Source organism: Aptenodytes forsteri, unplaced genomic scaffold, assembly GCF_000699145.1.
Source record: "Aptenodytes forsteri isolate BGI_AS27 unplaced genomic scaffold, ASM69914v1 Scaffold15, whole genome shotgun sequence".
NCBI classification, from domain to species: domain Eukaryota; kingdom Metazoa; phylum Chordata; class Aves; order Sphenisciformes; family Spheniscidae; genus Aptenodytes; species Aptenodytes forsteri.
Window position 1 is genome coordinate 21,210,699 of NW_008795129.1, and position 18,743 is coordinate 21,229,441.

The following is an 18,743-nucleotide window of genomic DNA, read 5'->3' on the forward strand; positions in this document are numbered from 1 at the left end:
AACAATTTTTGTATATCATAATAAATATTCAAATTGTTATTAGTGTCCAGAGATGAAACGGACAGTTTCAGATTGGCTGTGCAGCAAAAAACAATGTGATGTTTAAATATGGAGTAAAAAAGAGGGCTCCTGTTCACACAATCTCAATCATGAGAAAGCACTAAGGGAAGGTGGTATCAGCTTAATGTAAATTTGGCAGGAGCCTTTTTTCTTGTTCAGAAAAGGATTAAGTGAAGTGAAATCCAGAATTAATTAGCTCCATCACTGACTCTTGGAGGCTGGCTCCACAAGGACAGCCCTACTATGTAGTCTTTCTGGGTTACTCTGATTCCATATTGATTTAACATTTCACTACTTAAACCACCCTTGTTAAACTAGTTCTGCAAGTCGCATTAGGGGCAGTACGTCCTCTGAAACCAGCTCAAACTGTACAGCATGAATATGTAGAGACCATTCTTAATGCACAATTGATGTTATTCAAACAATTTAAAACACACTGCATTATTGGTAATGTAGAAGGTAAGGTATGTTTTGTATGAGTAGATGAATATCACCAATTCTCCAGTCAATGGGGTTTTTTGATTTTTTAAAAGGTGCCAGAATAAAGCTCACCAGAGAGATTTGATAAATACAGGACTAAATACAATAAAGATGTATTTCATACTGGAACCTTGTCATGGATAGGATCACATCACTTCTTTATACCACAATGGAATCACTATTGTGCTGCTGCTATGAGCGCAGGGGAACAACAGTACACAGTTCTACTAAAGTCAATGTTTCTTTCAGCTGCAGCTGCTGATTAGCCGGAACCTCTGATCCTCAGAATTCAGCCATTCAAGAATTCTATCACAAATTTATTCCAGAATAGAGCCTACCACTGCTGTGTCTGAAGGGCTCTGGGTTGAATTTTCTTATTATTAAAGGAAATAAAGTTTACACAACTTCAGTATTAAAGTTTAATATCAAACAATTTGCTCATTGTTACCAATTTTCAATTACAAAACAGGCTCCAAAAAAATTTCATAAAATAGGTTTAACTGGCTGAACAGAGTTAAGTGTGTTCAGACTGCAAGGGTAAATATCCATAACTTTTTGGTATAAATTATCTACAAAAACTGGTATAAACAATATTCCAATCTTCTTAGTATGGGTTCCATCTAGGATCAGACAAATTTTCATAGTGACATCCACAAAATATTAAAGTTCATTCCCATTAACGCATGTTTGCTGTTGAAGTCTGGCTTTACGTAATGCCTCCAGTTGTTTTGCTCTCAGCCACCTCTCTCTTGACAGCGTTGTCTGCCCAGCGCTGAGAGACAGGAACCTAGATGAGCAGAAACAGCAATTAAATAAGAGCTTGTTTGTGTGTCACGTTTGATAAGCTAATTCAGTACAAACCCAGTTTTCTTTCAGTGTCCTATGAACTAGAAAGCATGGGAAGAAAGGGGGGAGGAGATAACTTCGCCTAACTAAGAATCTGTGACGAGGAACAAAGGAAGAGGCGATTCCATCTTTTGATTGCTAGCCAGCCTCACACAGCTACAATCAAACTGCAGACTATGAGCATTGACTTCGCTTGTTACCAGCTTGCTAGAACGTCTTCGGTTATGACAGTGCTACCCACCTTGCTACAAGCAGAGTTCTGTGCAGATCATCAGCTGTTATGCTCTCAGGGTCATTCTTGCGCATTTCTACAAAGTCTTCTTCTACTGCCTAGAAACAATACAGCACATAATGAAGTGGCAAAAAAGAATCTTCACTATGAGGTAAGCTTTTCAGGAGCTAAACACCATAACGACCCTTAGATTACAGGAGACACGTTTCAACTCATTATTGTCGGGAAACGAGCCTGAGTAAAAATAGGCTAGTTCTCATCTTTGGAAAGAATTAGTTTTCAAAATGAGTTTTAGAAAGCAGGGTACATCTAAACTATATACTGAAATACTCAAGAGTGCAAATCCTTGAAGGTACATTCAGGACAAGAAAATGCTTCTGTTTGGTTTTTAGAAAACTTCAAGGAGAATCACTGACAGGGAGAGCAATGGGAAAGTACAATAACTTTCTATTAAGGTGCTTTCTATCTGAATATACAGTTGCAAACATATTAGTGAAGTCTTCCGTACCTTGGTCACTTCATCAGATATACTGTAGTCCAGCAGCCTCAATAAACTTAGATAAATTCGAAATTTGTTCAACACAGAAGGCAGCACTGCCGTTAGGAGGCTGTTCATATACTCTTCCATGTTTGGTGGAATTATCTGTGGTTGTAAGTGGACTTGGCAATCTGACTGAAAAATAAAATTACATATCATCTCTTTCCACATCCTATTTTTTTCTACTTCAAGGCTAATTTAATCTCTAAAGCAACAGAAGTCACTGTTGCCCAGAATTAAGGTAAGACAATTCATTCTTTAAATATTTAACGGTTCCCTTTTTGAAAACCAGCGTGAAGTCCTTATTCAAGCAGGAGTCAGTTTCACTGACAGGCAAGAGAGCAAACACTCAGTTCATGAAGCAGCAATGCAAGAGATGATCAGATATTTCTAAGCTTAGGCTACGCAGTTTTTCTAGGGTCAATGCCAGATCTGTTCTCTTTATTCATGTGCCCATCACCTCAGAAACTACTGTACCAGAATAAGGCTTTGAGCGTAGCAGTGTAGCTGCAGGCTTTACTCATTACTGGGATCTCCGTTAATAACTTCAGTCACTGCCTTGCCATCACTGTACTGTCCAGCCAAGGAGGAGGGAAGGTCAATCTCTTGGTTCTCCTTTGAACAGGCTCTTGGGCCTGGCGGCAGCCACAAGTGAACTAATGCTAGTATCATACCCACCCCTGGTCACAAGACAGTTTTCCTGTCTTCACTCATCTCTGGAATGGCATGCTCTAAATAAGTAGCTACCAACTTGGGCCTGGCTGCAGCCACAAGTGAGAACTAATGCTAGTATCATACCCACCCCTGGTCACAAGACAGTTTTCCTGTCTTCACTCATCTCTGGAATGGCATGCTCTAAATAAGTAGCTACCAACTGTAATTATTCCCCAAATTCAGGAAGTCCTTGCCATACCGGTAGGAGTGATCGGCCCTCTGAAGTGATAAGAACATTAATATTGCATGGGAATTCCATCTGGTGGTAATTGAAGTCATAATCCACCTTCTGCCAAGTTATCAGATTACCCAGCGCTGTCACATTATGTACACCTAGAAAAGCAAGAACAAATTCTCTGACAACTGGACCTAAACAAATGTCAGACCAGATTTTTTTTTTTCCAATCTGTTTTTAATGAGCAGCTGGTAGAAAAATTCTTGCAAGCATCCTGTTTCTTCTTGTGTCAGTGGTGTCTTCCATATACAGACAACCGTTTCTTAAGATCAAAATTAAGAATTCTTGAAGGATTTCAAGCCAAAATTTTATCTGGCCTAGAGTATGTTTTAATAGCTAATGTTTTCATCAGTCCTACAAAACCAGATAACTATTTACAGAGAAAAAAAGATAATTTACATCCTCAAAAGAGGACAAAACGCCACCAAGTATCTGACAGAAAGTGTAATTTAACAGTTTAAGGGGGAGGGAGGGGGGAAGTCTTGCTGGATAAAGAACACATTAGACAGGCTAGCAAGACCAGAACAGCTGAAAAACGTACTCACCATTTTGCCAATTGTTATAGAAGTCACTTGCCTTACCTGCAGCTAAGTTATTTAAAATCTAGAAAGTTAAGATTGACAAATTAACTGGTTAACTCTTGGAATTCTCCCTTTGAAATACCGACATGTACCCGACAATTCGAATTTCTCTTCAGCAGTGTTACTGCATCAAATGACACATCTAATGTTATGTTTTTGCCTTTAATGGATTAGTATTAATTTACTATACTGTAAATAAAGGCAGAGTTAGTAAATAAAGGCAAATTAATATTATGGTTTACTTTTGGCTGTAAATAAGCAGAGTTAGTAAATAAAGGCAAATTAATATTATGGTTTACTTCTGGGACATTTCCCCCTTTGAAATCTCTCCGTAACTTCCAAGAGTTCCAAACCAACTACTAGATCTGAAGATACTGATTCTTCTCTAGGATTAAATTTTGCTCCCAACGTTGCTACAAGAAATTAAAAATTCTTACTTTTTTACTCTAAATTCAGCTGAGAACAACATCACACCAATAGAAATAAAATTAACAAGCCTATTTTATCTGCAACTTTTAATACTTAAAATATTACTTTTCCTTAAATGTTGAGTTTTTTTAGACATTAAGGTCAAACATTTTAGAAAACCTATAAACCAGCACAGCGAGATTTTTCTGTAAATGGGAGTTTTTAATGTTTTGACTTTTTTTTTTTGAAATAAATAATGCATAGATTTCTACTAGTTTTACTATTTTCTTTAGTGGTATTTTGTAACTTCACTAAAGCAGAGTAAGAAAAAAAAATCCTGAAGGCTCAAAACCAAGTGAATAATTCCAATGAACAACTTTTAATAGCAGTAATTAAAAAAAAAAAATCATGTTTCTAAATAGAATCAACCTGAAATCTGAACCTCACTAGTTCTGCCAGACTAAGTGCTTCAATGGGACAGAGTACTGGTACTCATTAGGGAGACCCAATAGGCTTATAGCACCACATAGTCTAGCAGGTTTCTCAAGAGAGCATTTTTATTTTAAAATAAAGTCACTTCCGGTGATTTCCTAATCATCTTTCCTTGAAATCACCACAGATATCTGTACTACGCATTTCTCCAGTTACTGAACTTTTAATAGGTACTGCAACTCACCTCTTTTATGTTGGTTATAATTAAATTGTCTAAAGCTCTATAGAAAGCATAGTACACAGCACTACGTCAGCTTACAAGATAGAATCATCATTCTGTTCCACACAGTAATAGCTTTTTTTTATCTCTAGTTTTCAGCTGGGTTCTCAGGCATGGTTTCCATATATACAGTAAAAGTATAAAGCATAAGGCAGCAGAGTATTCTTCCCCTACTTCTTCATTCATTATCACAGGAAACCGAAAGGCCATTCTAATGAATCAGAGGTATTTTGGTCTAAAGACTTATTCAAATCAGCGGTCTTTTCCAAGAAGTGTCAAAGATGCTGTCCAGAGTTTTATACAATGCAAACAAAGCTATACTAGACAAGAAACCATCTTGTTTCCTTATTGGTCATTTGTGGTCTGGGACAGAGATTTTGACTCAATATAAGCATTTCTGAGCAAAATACCAGGAACTTCCAGAAAGTAAAATAGGGAAAAAAAACCCAGGAGATCAAGCTGTAAGTTGCCTGAGAAGGCTGCAGACTAGCAGGAAGCTAGTTCAAAGCAATGAAAGAGGATATGGAAACCAGAAACAGTTTTGTAATAGAAAGTTATCACTGGGACACAATTAGCATCATTGTCTTAAAATATATCAGTTTTTAACCTTCCAGATGAGATTTTTTTAAAAAACAAAAAACGTCTACCTGTTGTGTCAAGCTGTCCTTGCTCAAGCTGAGTCTCATCTACGACAAGGGAAGTGTTGCTGGCAAGCTGCAATACTCCACTGACTAAGCGATTAGCTGCGTAGTCTTTGTGTGGGATAAATTGTGAATGGTTCATGTTTTCAATGGTCATTTGTAGGCGATAGGACTGCAACGAGAAAAGAAACTAATTGGCGCATTTCCTCTCCTCCAGCTTCCCTAGTAAATACTGCTTCCTTTAGCAAGAGCAGTAACTGTGAACCTCCATAGTAAGTAAAACAAAACTTGTTAACCACAATACAGAATACACTTTATGCCAAATATCCAAATGCTAAATACTTCAAAAAAAAATTTCCCAAAGGAAAATAACACGGTTAAGAACTCATATCACCTGTACTGCACATCTAGGATGAGCAAAACAACAACAAATGATTTATTGCAGCAATACAATTATTATGACCCCAAACTGAATTAGTATGAATTTTCTGCAGAACAGTATCCACAAACTTGGGGATAAACAGTAACGACACAATAATTAAGTGACCTAAATGTCTAAACATATCAATCCAGAAAAACAAAATAAAGTATGCAGCATCTGTCTGTCAGTTTAATACCTATGAGGATATGATTTTATTCCATATTGATCCTAGATGACTACGTAAATAGAGACTTCAACTGACAGGCAAGCCACATCTCCATTTTTATCTGCCCCCTACATGGATAGCAGGAGCCTTCGTTTAAGAAGCCTGCCTTTAACTAAAATATTGTTTATTTGCTTGGAACAATTAGTCCAACATCTACCATCAGAAATATTAAAGCACTATAATGCCATTATTCTTACTGCTGGAACAAGCTGCTGGATAATGCGGTATATGTGCTCTGTGAAGATGCTATTTCTTGGACATCCGCTCAAGTTGACTGTGAATTTTCCCAGAGGAAGCACATCTCGTCTTGCATAACTAAACCAAAAATAACACGGGTTAGGCAAGCATCTGATTAACATGGTGAATACAGGTATCAATCAGTTTGAGTGTTGTGCAGTATCTCTGATAGCTAGCAGGATTTCAATACTAATACATACATAAATAGCAGCCACATTTTCTTCCTTCTCCAGTGTCCAAGGAACTAAGTTAGGCTGAAGGCTGCTGTGGAAGGCTTTGCAGCGTTGCACAAAAGCAGTACAGTTATAGTGCTTGAGATCCTGCAATGTGCCTTCCAGACGTTCTGTTCTCCTTGTGCTCTATTGTTACTCAGTAAACACACTCCTTCATCCTTTTCCTTTCTCATTGCCCAATCTCAATTTCCCTGCTTATCATGCTTGTTCATTTCCTTTACCTGCCCTCAGCTTTCCTCTCCCTCTTCTTATTGTATATCTTCTCCCCATTCTTGACAAATTTCAACTTTTTTGTGATATCAGCTAAGAGAGAAAACACATTCTAGTCTAAGTGTTAGAGCATTCACAGTCCCACTAGAAGGAACGAGGTGTGCACAGAACAAAAAAAAAAAACCCTGCATACTGATACTGAAGTACTTATATTTACATGGGGACAAGGGTTCAGGGCAGACTGTAAACACAAACCCACCATAAATCTTGTCAGCTCATAATTATGCTGCCATGGCATTATGGTTGGATCTATCTTGACACCACCTGTCTCGCTGAGGCTGAGAAATATCCTATGGCTTTTTACACATCGGTTGCAGGTATGATAAAGGTAAGATGCTGAGTCCAATTACAGCTCTGTAAACACTTCTCTTAAACAAATATGTGCTGTACTATTCATTTCGTAGCAGGATGGAAGTTTTGAAAACCATAAAACAAGTGGTTTATTTACCAAGAAATTACTTTTTTTTTTTTTAAGAAAATGGAATCCATTTTCATTTTGAAGAAAGACTAAAATTAAATTTGAGCCTGACAACTATACTTGATCTAGTCAAAACATACTGTCTGAAGTTTCACACCTGAAATTTTAACGAGTCAAAGGATGCTGCTCTTTCATCCAGTGACAGTTTAAACCAACATAAGAGAACGTTAAGCAAATCCACTTTAATCAGCCACGAAGATAGATCACAATGCATGCACATTCACCTACAGCATCAGCTCAGGTGGTAAATTTCTATCACATGCTAAATGGGGGTCACCTGAACTTACCGTTAAACATATGTCTACATTTAATTAAGCAAATTCCCAGAATGTACTTTTCAGTATCTTTTAATACCTAAACAATAATTACTGCAGTTAGTAAATGCCATCTTTGAGAAGTCAGTTGCATGTCCTATTCAATAAAAAAAGCTAGAGATAAAAAGATGTTTTCATACCTCTGTTTAAAAGTGTATCTTGGAGATTTTGTCCAACTCTCAAAAGAACGCTGAAAGGATATAGTGTCACAAAACTGGCCTTTTAACAAAACTTACTGATATTTCAGACAATGAAATCTGTTTACTGTGTCTATTATGACAGGACAACTCTAGCTGGACAAAGTACTACTGGAATTAAGTATTATTTAAACTATTTCTGCCATTTATTTGCAGAGTGGTGAAGAACCCCATAAAAGGAGATTTCTTTTAAAAGATGAACATACAAATTCTCAGCAAACATCTAAATACTTACACTGTAGAGATGAGATGCAATATAAGGTATTCAGCAGCCAAACTGTCTCCCAAGAGGGCGTGGGTGAGGAACCCAAGCAACTCTGCTCTCACTGGTGACAGCTCAGACATGAAATTAGAAACAACTGATAAAAGAGCAGAAGACAACAAATGTCAGAAAATGTGCCGTTCCTCACCCTCTTCCCTCTATATAAATCTTACTTTCCATTAGTTTGATGTAGAAAAATAATTACTCCAAAGCAGTCTAGGAAAAATAAACAAACATTCATTGGTTTTCCAACTGAGTAATTACTGACTTTGGATAACCTGAGTCACTCTACATTTCCTTGGAAATGCTTTCTTTTTTTTCATTAGATATTGTGTAATGCATTTGCAGAAGGCTGTGAAGTTTGGAGCCAAATTTCTAAAATTGATAGCCTATCCATACTATATTAAAGGCGGGAAAAAAAACCCATTACACATAGCACAGCTCAGGACAACCAATACAAGGCATGCAAGGAAGAAAATGATAAATATCGTTCAGAGGCTTGCATGCAATAATTCAATGACAAAAAAATAACAGTCAAATAGGCCGTGAGGAACAGCATAGTTGCTTAAAAACAGAATTGCCTTATCTTCTTCACAGTATTATGATTCTTTTTGTTGTCGCTATGTTTCTTATTTTCACTGTTATACTAAATTGGAAATCTAATTTTCCAGCAATTCACTACTCCATTTGAGAACTAATAAAATCTTATGGCTGAACAACTTGTTAAAATCCTTGGGCACGTAGAATGCAAAACAAGTTTCATACAAATCACATTTATTTCAGAAAAATAAACACATAAGCATCACAAACACAAACACTTGCATCTTGTCCAGTTCTGCAGTGTTGAATGGTTCCTCCATTTAACAAGATTTAAATTCAAACCCTGCCATTAATGCATTTGTCTCTGAGCAAAGAAGTATTTGTTCACATGTACTAGGAAACCGCACATTCACGTGTACACAGAGGTCAAGTTCAGATACTCACAGGTTTTACTCTCTTCTTCATTAAGGCAGGCAGGCAGTAATGGGTTAATGTGCTGTAATTTCTGTGCCAAAATCACATGGATTCTGGGGACTAATGAGGCTGGAGGACTGCGTACTCTCTGTTCTTCTGCCGTGTCCATACACTCCATAGGATCGAGGGCTGAGCTGTCCCTAGGAAAGGGCACAGCACAACCGGACTTAGAAACATTCCACGCAAATTTCTCTCGTCTGACTAAGAGCAGCTGGAACCAGGCCAAGAACAGAGCACGTCGGAGCAAACAACATCCGCTCCCAGCTCCTGGTAACTCTTCCTATATTCAAACTACCTTCTTTACGATTTTTATAAACACCATAAATACTGAATCACAATTATATAATGATATAGAAATGCCAAAGCATGCTTGACCAAAAAAATTTGGATTCTATTATTTTCAGAAAATAATCAAATGTTACTTTTCTAAAAAAAACCCAAAACAAAAACCCAAAACCAAACACCCCAAAGAAAACCACATTTATTATTTGCTGCACCATTTAATAAGATGTAGCTTCAAATAAAATGTTACACACTGTTCTGTCCAGCACGTGCTAAATGAAGTCTAAACAGTAACTTTTAAGAAAATAAGGTAATGATTTATTACATTTGTCTGTGTATGCACATGTGGGATTTTCATATTCCTCTGGGTTCTGGAGCCTGAAAACAAGATCTTCTAGACAGTCACATAACAGCTATATCACTGGCTGAGTAAAAAAAAAAATAAATGAGTAAATAAATTCTAATGTACCTCAGCTCAAACTTGAAGGTATTACCTCTTAAGAGTTCAGATACACAAGCTTTGCTCTCCCTGATGATGCCTTACAAAAGTCCCTCCAGGTGGTTTTAATTTTTTATGTAGAAACTAAAATCCCTAAAGTGACTATATCAGATGATAGCAAAGTTTTAGTACAAATTTAATCAACTTGTACCGGTTTTAAAAGCTGAAAGGCTTTATAACTTCAAAGCCTCTTCAGCAGTCCACCAACAGACTATCCACTCTTTCCATTAAAAGAAACTTCCTTTGTTTGCATTCAAAATGTTGCTAAATGCCACCATTTTGTCTGTTTGTGATAGAATGACATGCAGGGAAAAAAAACAACCTATGACAGACCAACTGAGCTGTCAGTCTTGGATTAGCTGTCAGACAGATGATAACCAAAAGCAGCTGACCAGGCTGAGTTAACTTTTAAGAAGTTGGCACTATAAAGGATTCACACTGCACTCTCTATACTGTGCTTATCAGAAAGATAAACAAAATCACCAACAGAAATAATTTAAAGTGCAATGGTTCAAGACATCAGTAGTACATATGTTAGATTGGTCAACAGTTTTATTTTAAAAATTGACTTCTTGCGTCCTTCTCAATTAGTTTGTATTTTGTCAAGCAAGTAATTGCAGAACAGCAGGTGAAATGGGAAGTTTCTATCAGTGGTATAATGTGATGATATACCCTAATTAATGGAAAAAAAAAAAAAATCCCCAATTTTTACTCATTTTGGTCACTTTCACTCTCCATGCAGACATGCAAACTTTTTTTGTTTTATACTCTTCAGAACTGTTCATGGTAACACAACTTTCATACTTAGAAATTATTTCAAAAGGACATTTTATAATTTTAAAGCTTATTTGAAAGCTTTGTTTTATCTCTTCAGAACTGTTCATGGTAACAACTTTCATGGACTTAGAAATTATTTCAAAAGGACAATCATTTTGGTCACTTTCACTCTCCATGCAGACATGCAAACTTTTTTTGTTTTATACTCTTCAGAACTGTTCATGGTAACAACTTTCATGGACTTAGAAATTATTTCAAAAGGACATTTTATAATTTTAAAGCTTATTTGAAAGCTTTGTTCACTATTCACTCATTCATTGAAAGTTTAATAGGCATGAAAGAGTACAAAACATTTAGCTATAGAAGCACTTTCTGCTTTATAGACTGTACAACCACCTAAAAAAAGATGCATCATGTATCCAAGGGTATGGATGTTCCAGAGTACAATGGAATTCAGTTTACGGAACGGTGGATCTAACACTTTCCACATCAAGCTTTTTTTCAGCAACAAAATTTACCTCTTAAGCATAACTGTTATGTATTTACACATTTCCCTGTCTGTATCAAGGGGACAACAAAAATTTTGCTCATTGAAATAAAAAATTCCTTCATTTCAGGATCACGCATGAGGGGAGCCTTACCTCTCTTCATTGTTTACTATGCTCAGCACTGGATCCACAGACAAAATGCCATATACCTCCAGAACATCATTGACTTTGAAGCTATCCCAGCTTTCACAGCCCTGCCACAAAGAGAAAATAATAAAATACAGAGGCAGATGGGCCAGACGCAGGACTGCACGCAAACACAGACAAAAGGAAAAATCTCAGGAGACTCAACTGTAGACTGAGAACAGTCTGTGAAGAGGTCTCTCCTAGTCCTCAGTGTCAGTAAGCTTACATCGGAAAAATCAGTTTCTATGATGGCATGCTTTTTCCTACTGGCATTCTTTTGCTACACAAATGTAAACAATTGTATTCTAGTCTCATTTATCAAGATTTGCTGACTAAGAGAGCATTCAACACAGTAACAGCGTAGAAATTCTGTGTTGAAAGTTTCATAGTCAATATAGCATACTAGTGAATCAAAGACTATTTCAAATACAATACAAAAATGCGTAGTGTAGTGTTTTGCTTGTTCCATCACTACTTTTTTTTCCTTAAGAGGACAAATCCTAAAAGCAAAATACCAGGAGTCAGTATCAGCCACACCCTTGAGCATCTAGTAACGGATTTTTTCATTTGGCTACGTATAGTGAGAACGCGCAAGCTCTAATAAATGCCGTTGAAGGAGTTCAGCAATTCACATACGGGGTAGTGAAGAGAAACAATGTAATAATGAAGAGAAACAGTGTAATTATGTGTAGAAAGAAAATTCTGGACTTGAAAGACAATTTCTGTGCCTACAAACTAATGCAAGACTTACTACTTACACTCTAACTTCAGATTCTGTCTGCCTCACTGAGGCCACAGCCATGCTCATCATCTCTCCACTTTTGTTACCTTGACAAGACATGCTGGTCCCTTCTCTCCTGGCAATGGAAAATTTAAGTCAAGTGGAGGGGAGCAGTTGGGAGAAATGAGATGATGACCTGCAGAAGCCTCCGTTTCTAATCTCTTTGGCTCCACACATCCATGGATGTCACCTCCACTACCTGAAAAATAAAGGATTCATAGGCTCTTTAAACAGAAATGCAAAAGTGAACAACTTTCTTCAGTGAGCAACACAGAATTAAACTAATTTAACAAGACGTCCGAGACAAAAATATTTAATAAAGCAATATATTTGACAGAAGATACTCTTACTCAAAATAGGAAAGTCTCACAAATGCATATTTTATATCATCAAGATAAGCATGAGTGTGAGTACTGGTAAAGATCTATGTGTCTTAGAAACCCAAACATCGCCAACGATCTGATTTTCAAAATGTAATGCTTAAACTGTGTGAATGAATTTTTTCTAAATTCGGTAGGACTGCAAAGGTATTATTTTTCTGCACCTCATGGTCAAAAAACTAGATAGTTCTTAAAGGTAAGAGTATGCATGAACATAACAGTTTACATTAAAAATCTCTGTAGATTTTCAGCAATAATAAAGCTATAAAAATTTATTCTACAATTGATCAGTCTGAGTAGGAAGACAAAACAGTCTAAACTATCTAATAAAACATTTGCAAACTGGTAAGAACACAAAAAGAAAAACCTGAATTCAGCTAGTGAACCTGATAGACATGTAACACCAAACAAAAGAAAGCAATAGCTTCTACAATTTTTTTTCCTTTAACAGGACTGACAATTTTAAACTAACCACTTTCTTGTCTTCAAAAGAAAACACACTAAAATCTCCAAAAAAGACCCCACACCAGTTTAAGTGGCATCTTCACAGAAGAGCATTGAGACAAACAGTTCACACACTGATTACAACATAAATAAGAATTGCACAGTCTCTGACACTGCTACTGTTTGAAATACCATCCTCTTAAAAGGTTTAATAGCTTTCTCCAGGATGCTTCAAGTGTCTGGTATTAATCTGGTTCCTTTATGAAGCTGGATTAATAAGTCTTATGTTCGAAAAAAAGGTAAGGCTGGAAGGTATTTTTTAGATATATACTACTGTTTGCAGCAAAGCAGCACCTAACTGAGATGCAGTTCAGCTTCAATTTACATGATAACATCCACACACAGAGCGTGAGAGAGACAAGATTGCATCATTTTCCCCAGATCACCATGAAAGCTGCAATAGAGCGGGAAATTAAACAAGAACTCCTAAATTTCAGCCTGCTCCTATAAATTGTGTGTGTGCTGTTACATACAGAAGTCAATACACAAGTGTTGCTGTACAAAATATTATTTTAGGAATTAACTCTAGAAAGTAGTACCAACGAGTCATACAATATGCATACAACATGCAACACCGTAGGCTCTCCCACACTGCTGACTTCAACAAAGCCACCAAATTAGTTATAAAAGCTGCATTAACACTACTGATTCAAACAATTGCAAATATTTCAATTTTTGAGAATGAAATCTCTGCAAATTCTGGAAAGATATCACAATAACTATCCATCAATAATGACTATTACCCATATGTTGCTCTTTCTGTTTAGATGGATGTAGATCCATATCCTCATCTTCCTCATAGCTCCTCTTGTGGCGACTTGGTGTGTAGGATGTTGAAGGACTAACTCGAGCTTGGTTTGCACTAATATATGCGTAAAATTGAGGATTAAGGACAACTACAGACTCAGTTGAGAAAATTCAGGCAAAGTTAGGTGGTTGTTTTTTTTTTTAAAAACAAAATGCTATTATCCTATTTTGAGCAAGACATTAAAATAATGATTCAAATTCTTATCTAGACATCATCTCTTTACACACATAAATAACCTGCTTAAGAAGTATACAGCTATCATTGGCTTTTTTGAAAACGGAAACTAAAAAACACTGAGTGCTATTCCACTATCAATCTCTAAAAAAGGGATTTTTTTTTTTTTTTTACGCCCAGAGAACATGCTTGTGGTCAGGTACAACTCAAAATCTAAAGAATTTTTTCTCTCCCATATCTCAACAATACCACCCTCGTAAATAAATTTTGAAAAAGCTAATACACTTTTCCTTTTCGTAGCATGACAGGCAAATATTGAAATCATGTTCAGTATTTTCATAATAGTCAGGGTCACTTTAAATTTCCATTGCTGCAGTATTCTGCTGTAAGCTTCACTCAAAGACTAACTCTTATCAATCATTTTATTACAAAAATTGTGTTAGCTTAATTTTAAAATTGCATTGGCATTCTGTGCCAATGACAAGTAGTAGTTTTCTCAAATTCTGAACTCAAAGTATGAAATATCAAATCATATTAGATTTACCATCAGGTTCGTATCTTTTTACAAAATGCAACATATCTGAAGTTTTCTAGACCTCTCCCCCACTCCCTTGGAGGAGAAGAGAATATAAAACTCCTAAAAGGTGTTAAAAGCAGCATCCTGTATCCATTCCACTCAGACAATTCAACTTCCATTTACTAGAAGAAACAAAAGACGATTTGTTTCTTCCCAAGACCTTTCCTGTACTCATTGAGAAAATGACATACTGTGGTCGAACTATTATAAACACAATACTCCCATTTTCCAGGAACTGCTGTCTTAACATGCTCCACTACAGGTGTTTTTATAGGTTCTTGTAGGAGAGACTCACTATGTAACAGTGTCCTAATTTAATCAGAAAATGGCAATAGAATGCCCGTGGCTCAATTGAAGTTTCTCATTTTCTAAACATTTGCAAATAGAAATTAACATAAATTTTCAAGACCCTCCCAAGCAGACATGAAAATCTAGCCTAAATGCCTACTAAATCAAAAAGCAATGCTCCTAAATTCATTTGCATCCTCTTTGCGCATATAGCACAACACCAATTTTTCCTTTTTACTTTTTCTACACCTACCACCTCTCCTCACCTATTCTGATTCATTCAAAAAAACTTTAAATAAACTTATCTCCTTAAATCTAATGAATTAGTTGGCGATCACTGTTTGTATAACAGAGCACTAGCTCAGTCAAAAAAAGATATTTCTTTCACCCATGCCGATTCGCCAGGCACTGGAACGCAGTAGAAAGTCTGTCTCTCCGAGGTGACTGTTTGCGTGGAGTTCAAATCAATTTCCTGCTGAGGCTAGAATACCAATAGAAATTTCGTTAAAAATCTCATTAGAGTTTGTTTTCTTTTTTTCAGCTAATCCCACAGATTCAGTTACTTAGCCAGAAGTTACAACAAACATGCAAGACTACATACTCATGAAACAGGGAATCCCAACAGTCTGTATCTACAATGCTTTGATTCTAATAGCACTGTGCTACCAAAAGTAAATTGTTTTCCATAGCAGAAAGTTTCAAGATCTAGAGCCCTCCCCAAGCAAAACAAATTTTAAATACAACAGAAATGGCTTGGAGCCTGCTGAACTTAGAATGCCCGTGAGCAGTTAAGAATACTCTGCTTTCCAAACCTGAGTTTAATTTTGCATTTTAAGAGCAGTATCTCCAGGAATCCACTACCAAATAAGCTATACCGCACTTGTAAATTGCATCTTTCAGTCTAATATGTCATCTCAAATTTCGTATAACTTGTATAACTTACCCCACATTCTGCCACATCTCTGTATTTACCAAAATGCAAAACCTGTCAAGAAGGAAAAGGCAATGCAATCATTATGTTTCTGACAGCATCCTGAATATGAATTACTTATAGCCAAATCATTGCGGTCTAAAGTCCTTCAAAGACATACTTTCATTATTTATTAATTTTTATTCCTCAACAGAAATGTAAGAAGCGATGTATTACTAATGCCATTTGAGCCATATAAACAGATAGCACCCAGACTACATAGGTTTAATTCAGAAACTAGAGGAAATATTAAAACTAGAATGGAAAAAATGCTAAACATCTACTAAAATAATAAATCAGTGTTTCACTTACACGTGCATTTGTGTTTGGGTCAACTGTTTCATATACTCCCATGTAAAACTCAGGATCAAACATATCTTGAACCATGCAGCGAAATTTCACTAAACTGTTGGGCTTTAGGTAATGTACGGGAACATCATTCAGTGATGGAACCTATAAAAAAGAGCTTATTCTAAACAACTGGTATATAAATATTAAGAAACGGCCTGCATGAAGCCAGAATCAGCACAAAATCTGTCACCAACTTATTCTCTGATCACCTGGTATATCCTACTGTTCACTTACTTGCCTCAAACCCTGTGCTGTTGTTGATACGATCAATTTTCTCTGACAATTCAGTGCCTCATCAGGTAACATACTGAATATTTTCTGAGTACCCTTCCCCCACATCTACTGCCCTAATCCAAGCAGTAACAAAGTGTGTATAACTCAACACTGGAAGTTTCTGCAATAGCTGTTAAATATAATAGTTACAATTATCAGACACTTAACAGTTCCCAAATTCTTCCACTCCCGTTCATTTCTCAGTCCCAATACCGGCCTATAAAGAAATGCATTTTGGTCACTGAAACTGTATGGAAACTCTACAACAACATTTAAAACTAACTCTTACACTGGGAATTATTGCAGCTGCAGTATTAAATAGAATTTATTACTTATTTTATTCCCATTTAACAGCACTTTTACCATGTATTATGTACCAGTGGTACCATAGCAATTGCACACACAATTTCTTATAACAAAAGGCCGTGGAAAACCTGTATGTTAATTTCCAAGTCCACATTGGGGGAGTCTTTTTCAGTTATGTTTACATGACAATGGAAAAACAGAAGGAAAAAAAAAAAATCAATGCCTAGGCACGTGGTATAACTTGACATAAGACTGGCAATACTAACAGAGTTTTCTGATTTTGAAGATAAACTCTCTGTTGGAAAAAACCCACATCCAACATTAAAACGCAACAAAAACCAGAAGTAGCCCTATAGGAAACAGCATTTTAATAAACAAGCATATATTCCCTCATGTTTATCTTGAGTAGGAAAATGCGCTTTCAATTCCTTCTAATGCTGTAAATTTAACACAATTTTGCCATCTACACTTTGATTTAAACTGTCATTGAAATATTACAGAATACTCTCACTGACAAAGAAGAAAAAAACCAAACAATCATTTTCACTTGCTTTTTTATCCATAAGTAGAACAAATTTGATATGAAAGTTTCTAATCCACTTAGCAGTGTTCCACAATGCTGTTTTTGCCACAGTCTTTTAGAAAAACATCAGCTTTTGAACACGCTTTATTTTTAAACCTAAAGCATAGCTTCCTTGCTAAACCACAAAACCCAGGCCTGATCCAGCCCAATAAGGCACAGTTTTAGCAGAAAGTAATTTTTCCTAACACCTGAAAGCCCAAGCAGCTATTTCTTCAACCCACACAAAGTTTGCAGCATCAAGATAAAAGATCATGAGAGAAGGGGTTTATAAACAGCAGTTCAGAAACTTGTGGTGTACAAACACTTACTGCAGACTCACAGTAGACAGGGCAGGCATTAACACTTTCAAAAATGACAGTATTTGTCAGCTCCTGCCATCTACTGGATTGTACTACAAATAGGCAGCGTTCAGCAGTTATGGCCCAGGGCAAAACAGTACACTGAAGTCAAGTGGATTGGCTTCTCCGGTTTCAGTCAGGATTGTACATCTCTGCTTTACACAAAGATTAAAGCAACTGAGATGTAAGTAATGTATCACAAAGTCTAGGCCTAAAATTCGGAAGTGTACTTATCATGAAAAGGAAGAACTTCTCAAATACGTGTAAGAGGTAAAAAGAATGAAACTTAAGAATGGTATAACTCTAAAAGAATAAAACAATCTTACCCAGTTAGTAGCATTATTTTCTTTTAATTTCTCCTTGAAGTATTCAGTTACCTTCTTTTCCCAATCAGAGTTTGGAACATTTTGGGCTACAAACAAAACACATTTATGTGCATATTAGCATCACATAACAGACTTCTAGTCAGCATTCTCCTAACTTAGTAAACAATTTAAACATTTACCTCTATTCTGGCAAAATGACTGCATTTTAGACTACTTTATGCCTCTTATAATTGCACTGACTTCCCATCTTATACCCTTTCAGGCAAACTAAGATGAACACAGCCACTCTCGGAAATGAGGAAAAGCTCTGAAACCCAGCTAGAGAGTGGAGGAGGTGAGGTGCCACTTTCTGCTTTATGTTCACTACGGAAATTTTTTATTTCAACGTGCCTTTAGTTAAGAGCAAGCCTAGCACTAGAACAGCTTCAGCTGATAGCACTGGTAATATTACCACTGATCGGTAGTCCATGTAGCCAGCACATATTGCTCCTGAAACCCAAAATATGCTTTGATTTCTTTTTATTTTCCCCCTAACCGGCCTGCCAAGCCGAGGCAGACCTTGCTGCCCGGGCATGAGGCACCAGGACAGGACCCCCAGCCGCCGGCGACGGCCACGCACCTCCTCGGAGGCCTCGGGAACGCGGCTCCCGCCCGCTCCCGGCGGGGAAGGAGGAAGTGCCACCCGCCCTCGCGGCTGTTCCTAGTTCACCCGGGCGCTTCTCCATCCCCGCTTCCCCCGGCCTCGCCCGCCCC

General features: G+C 36.9%; 1 protein-coding gene across 1 annotated transcript; it reads right to left on the bottom strand.

Moving 5' to 3' along the window:
* Positions 1–945: 945 nt before the first annotated feature.
* On the bottom strand, positions 946–18,715 carry MCMBP (minichromosome maintenance complex binding protein). The gene is given in 17 exon segments (XM_019471650.1): positions 946–1,327; positions 1,628–1,716; positions 2,127–2,291; positions 3,070–3,203; positions 5,454–5,619; positions 6,292–6,409; positions 8,059–8,182; positions 9,070–9,239; positions 11,299–11,399; positions 12,160–12,311; positions 13,740–13,869; positions 15,223–15,324; positions 15,787–15,828; positions 16,126–16,266; positions 17,991–18,082; positions 18,085–18,144; positions 18,526–18,715. Coding segments are annotated over 17 exon segments (2,103 nt in total). The 3' UTR covers positions 946–1,200.
* Positions 18,716–18,743: the final 28 nt, after the last annotated feature.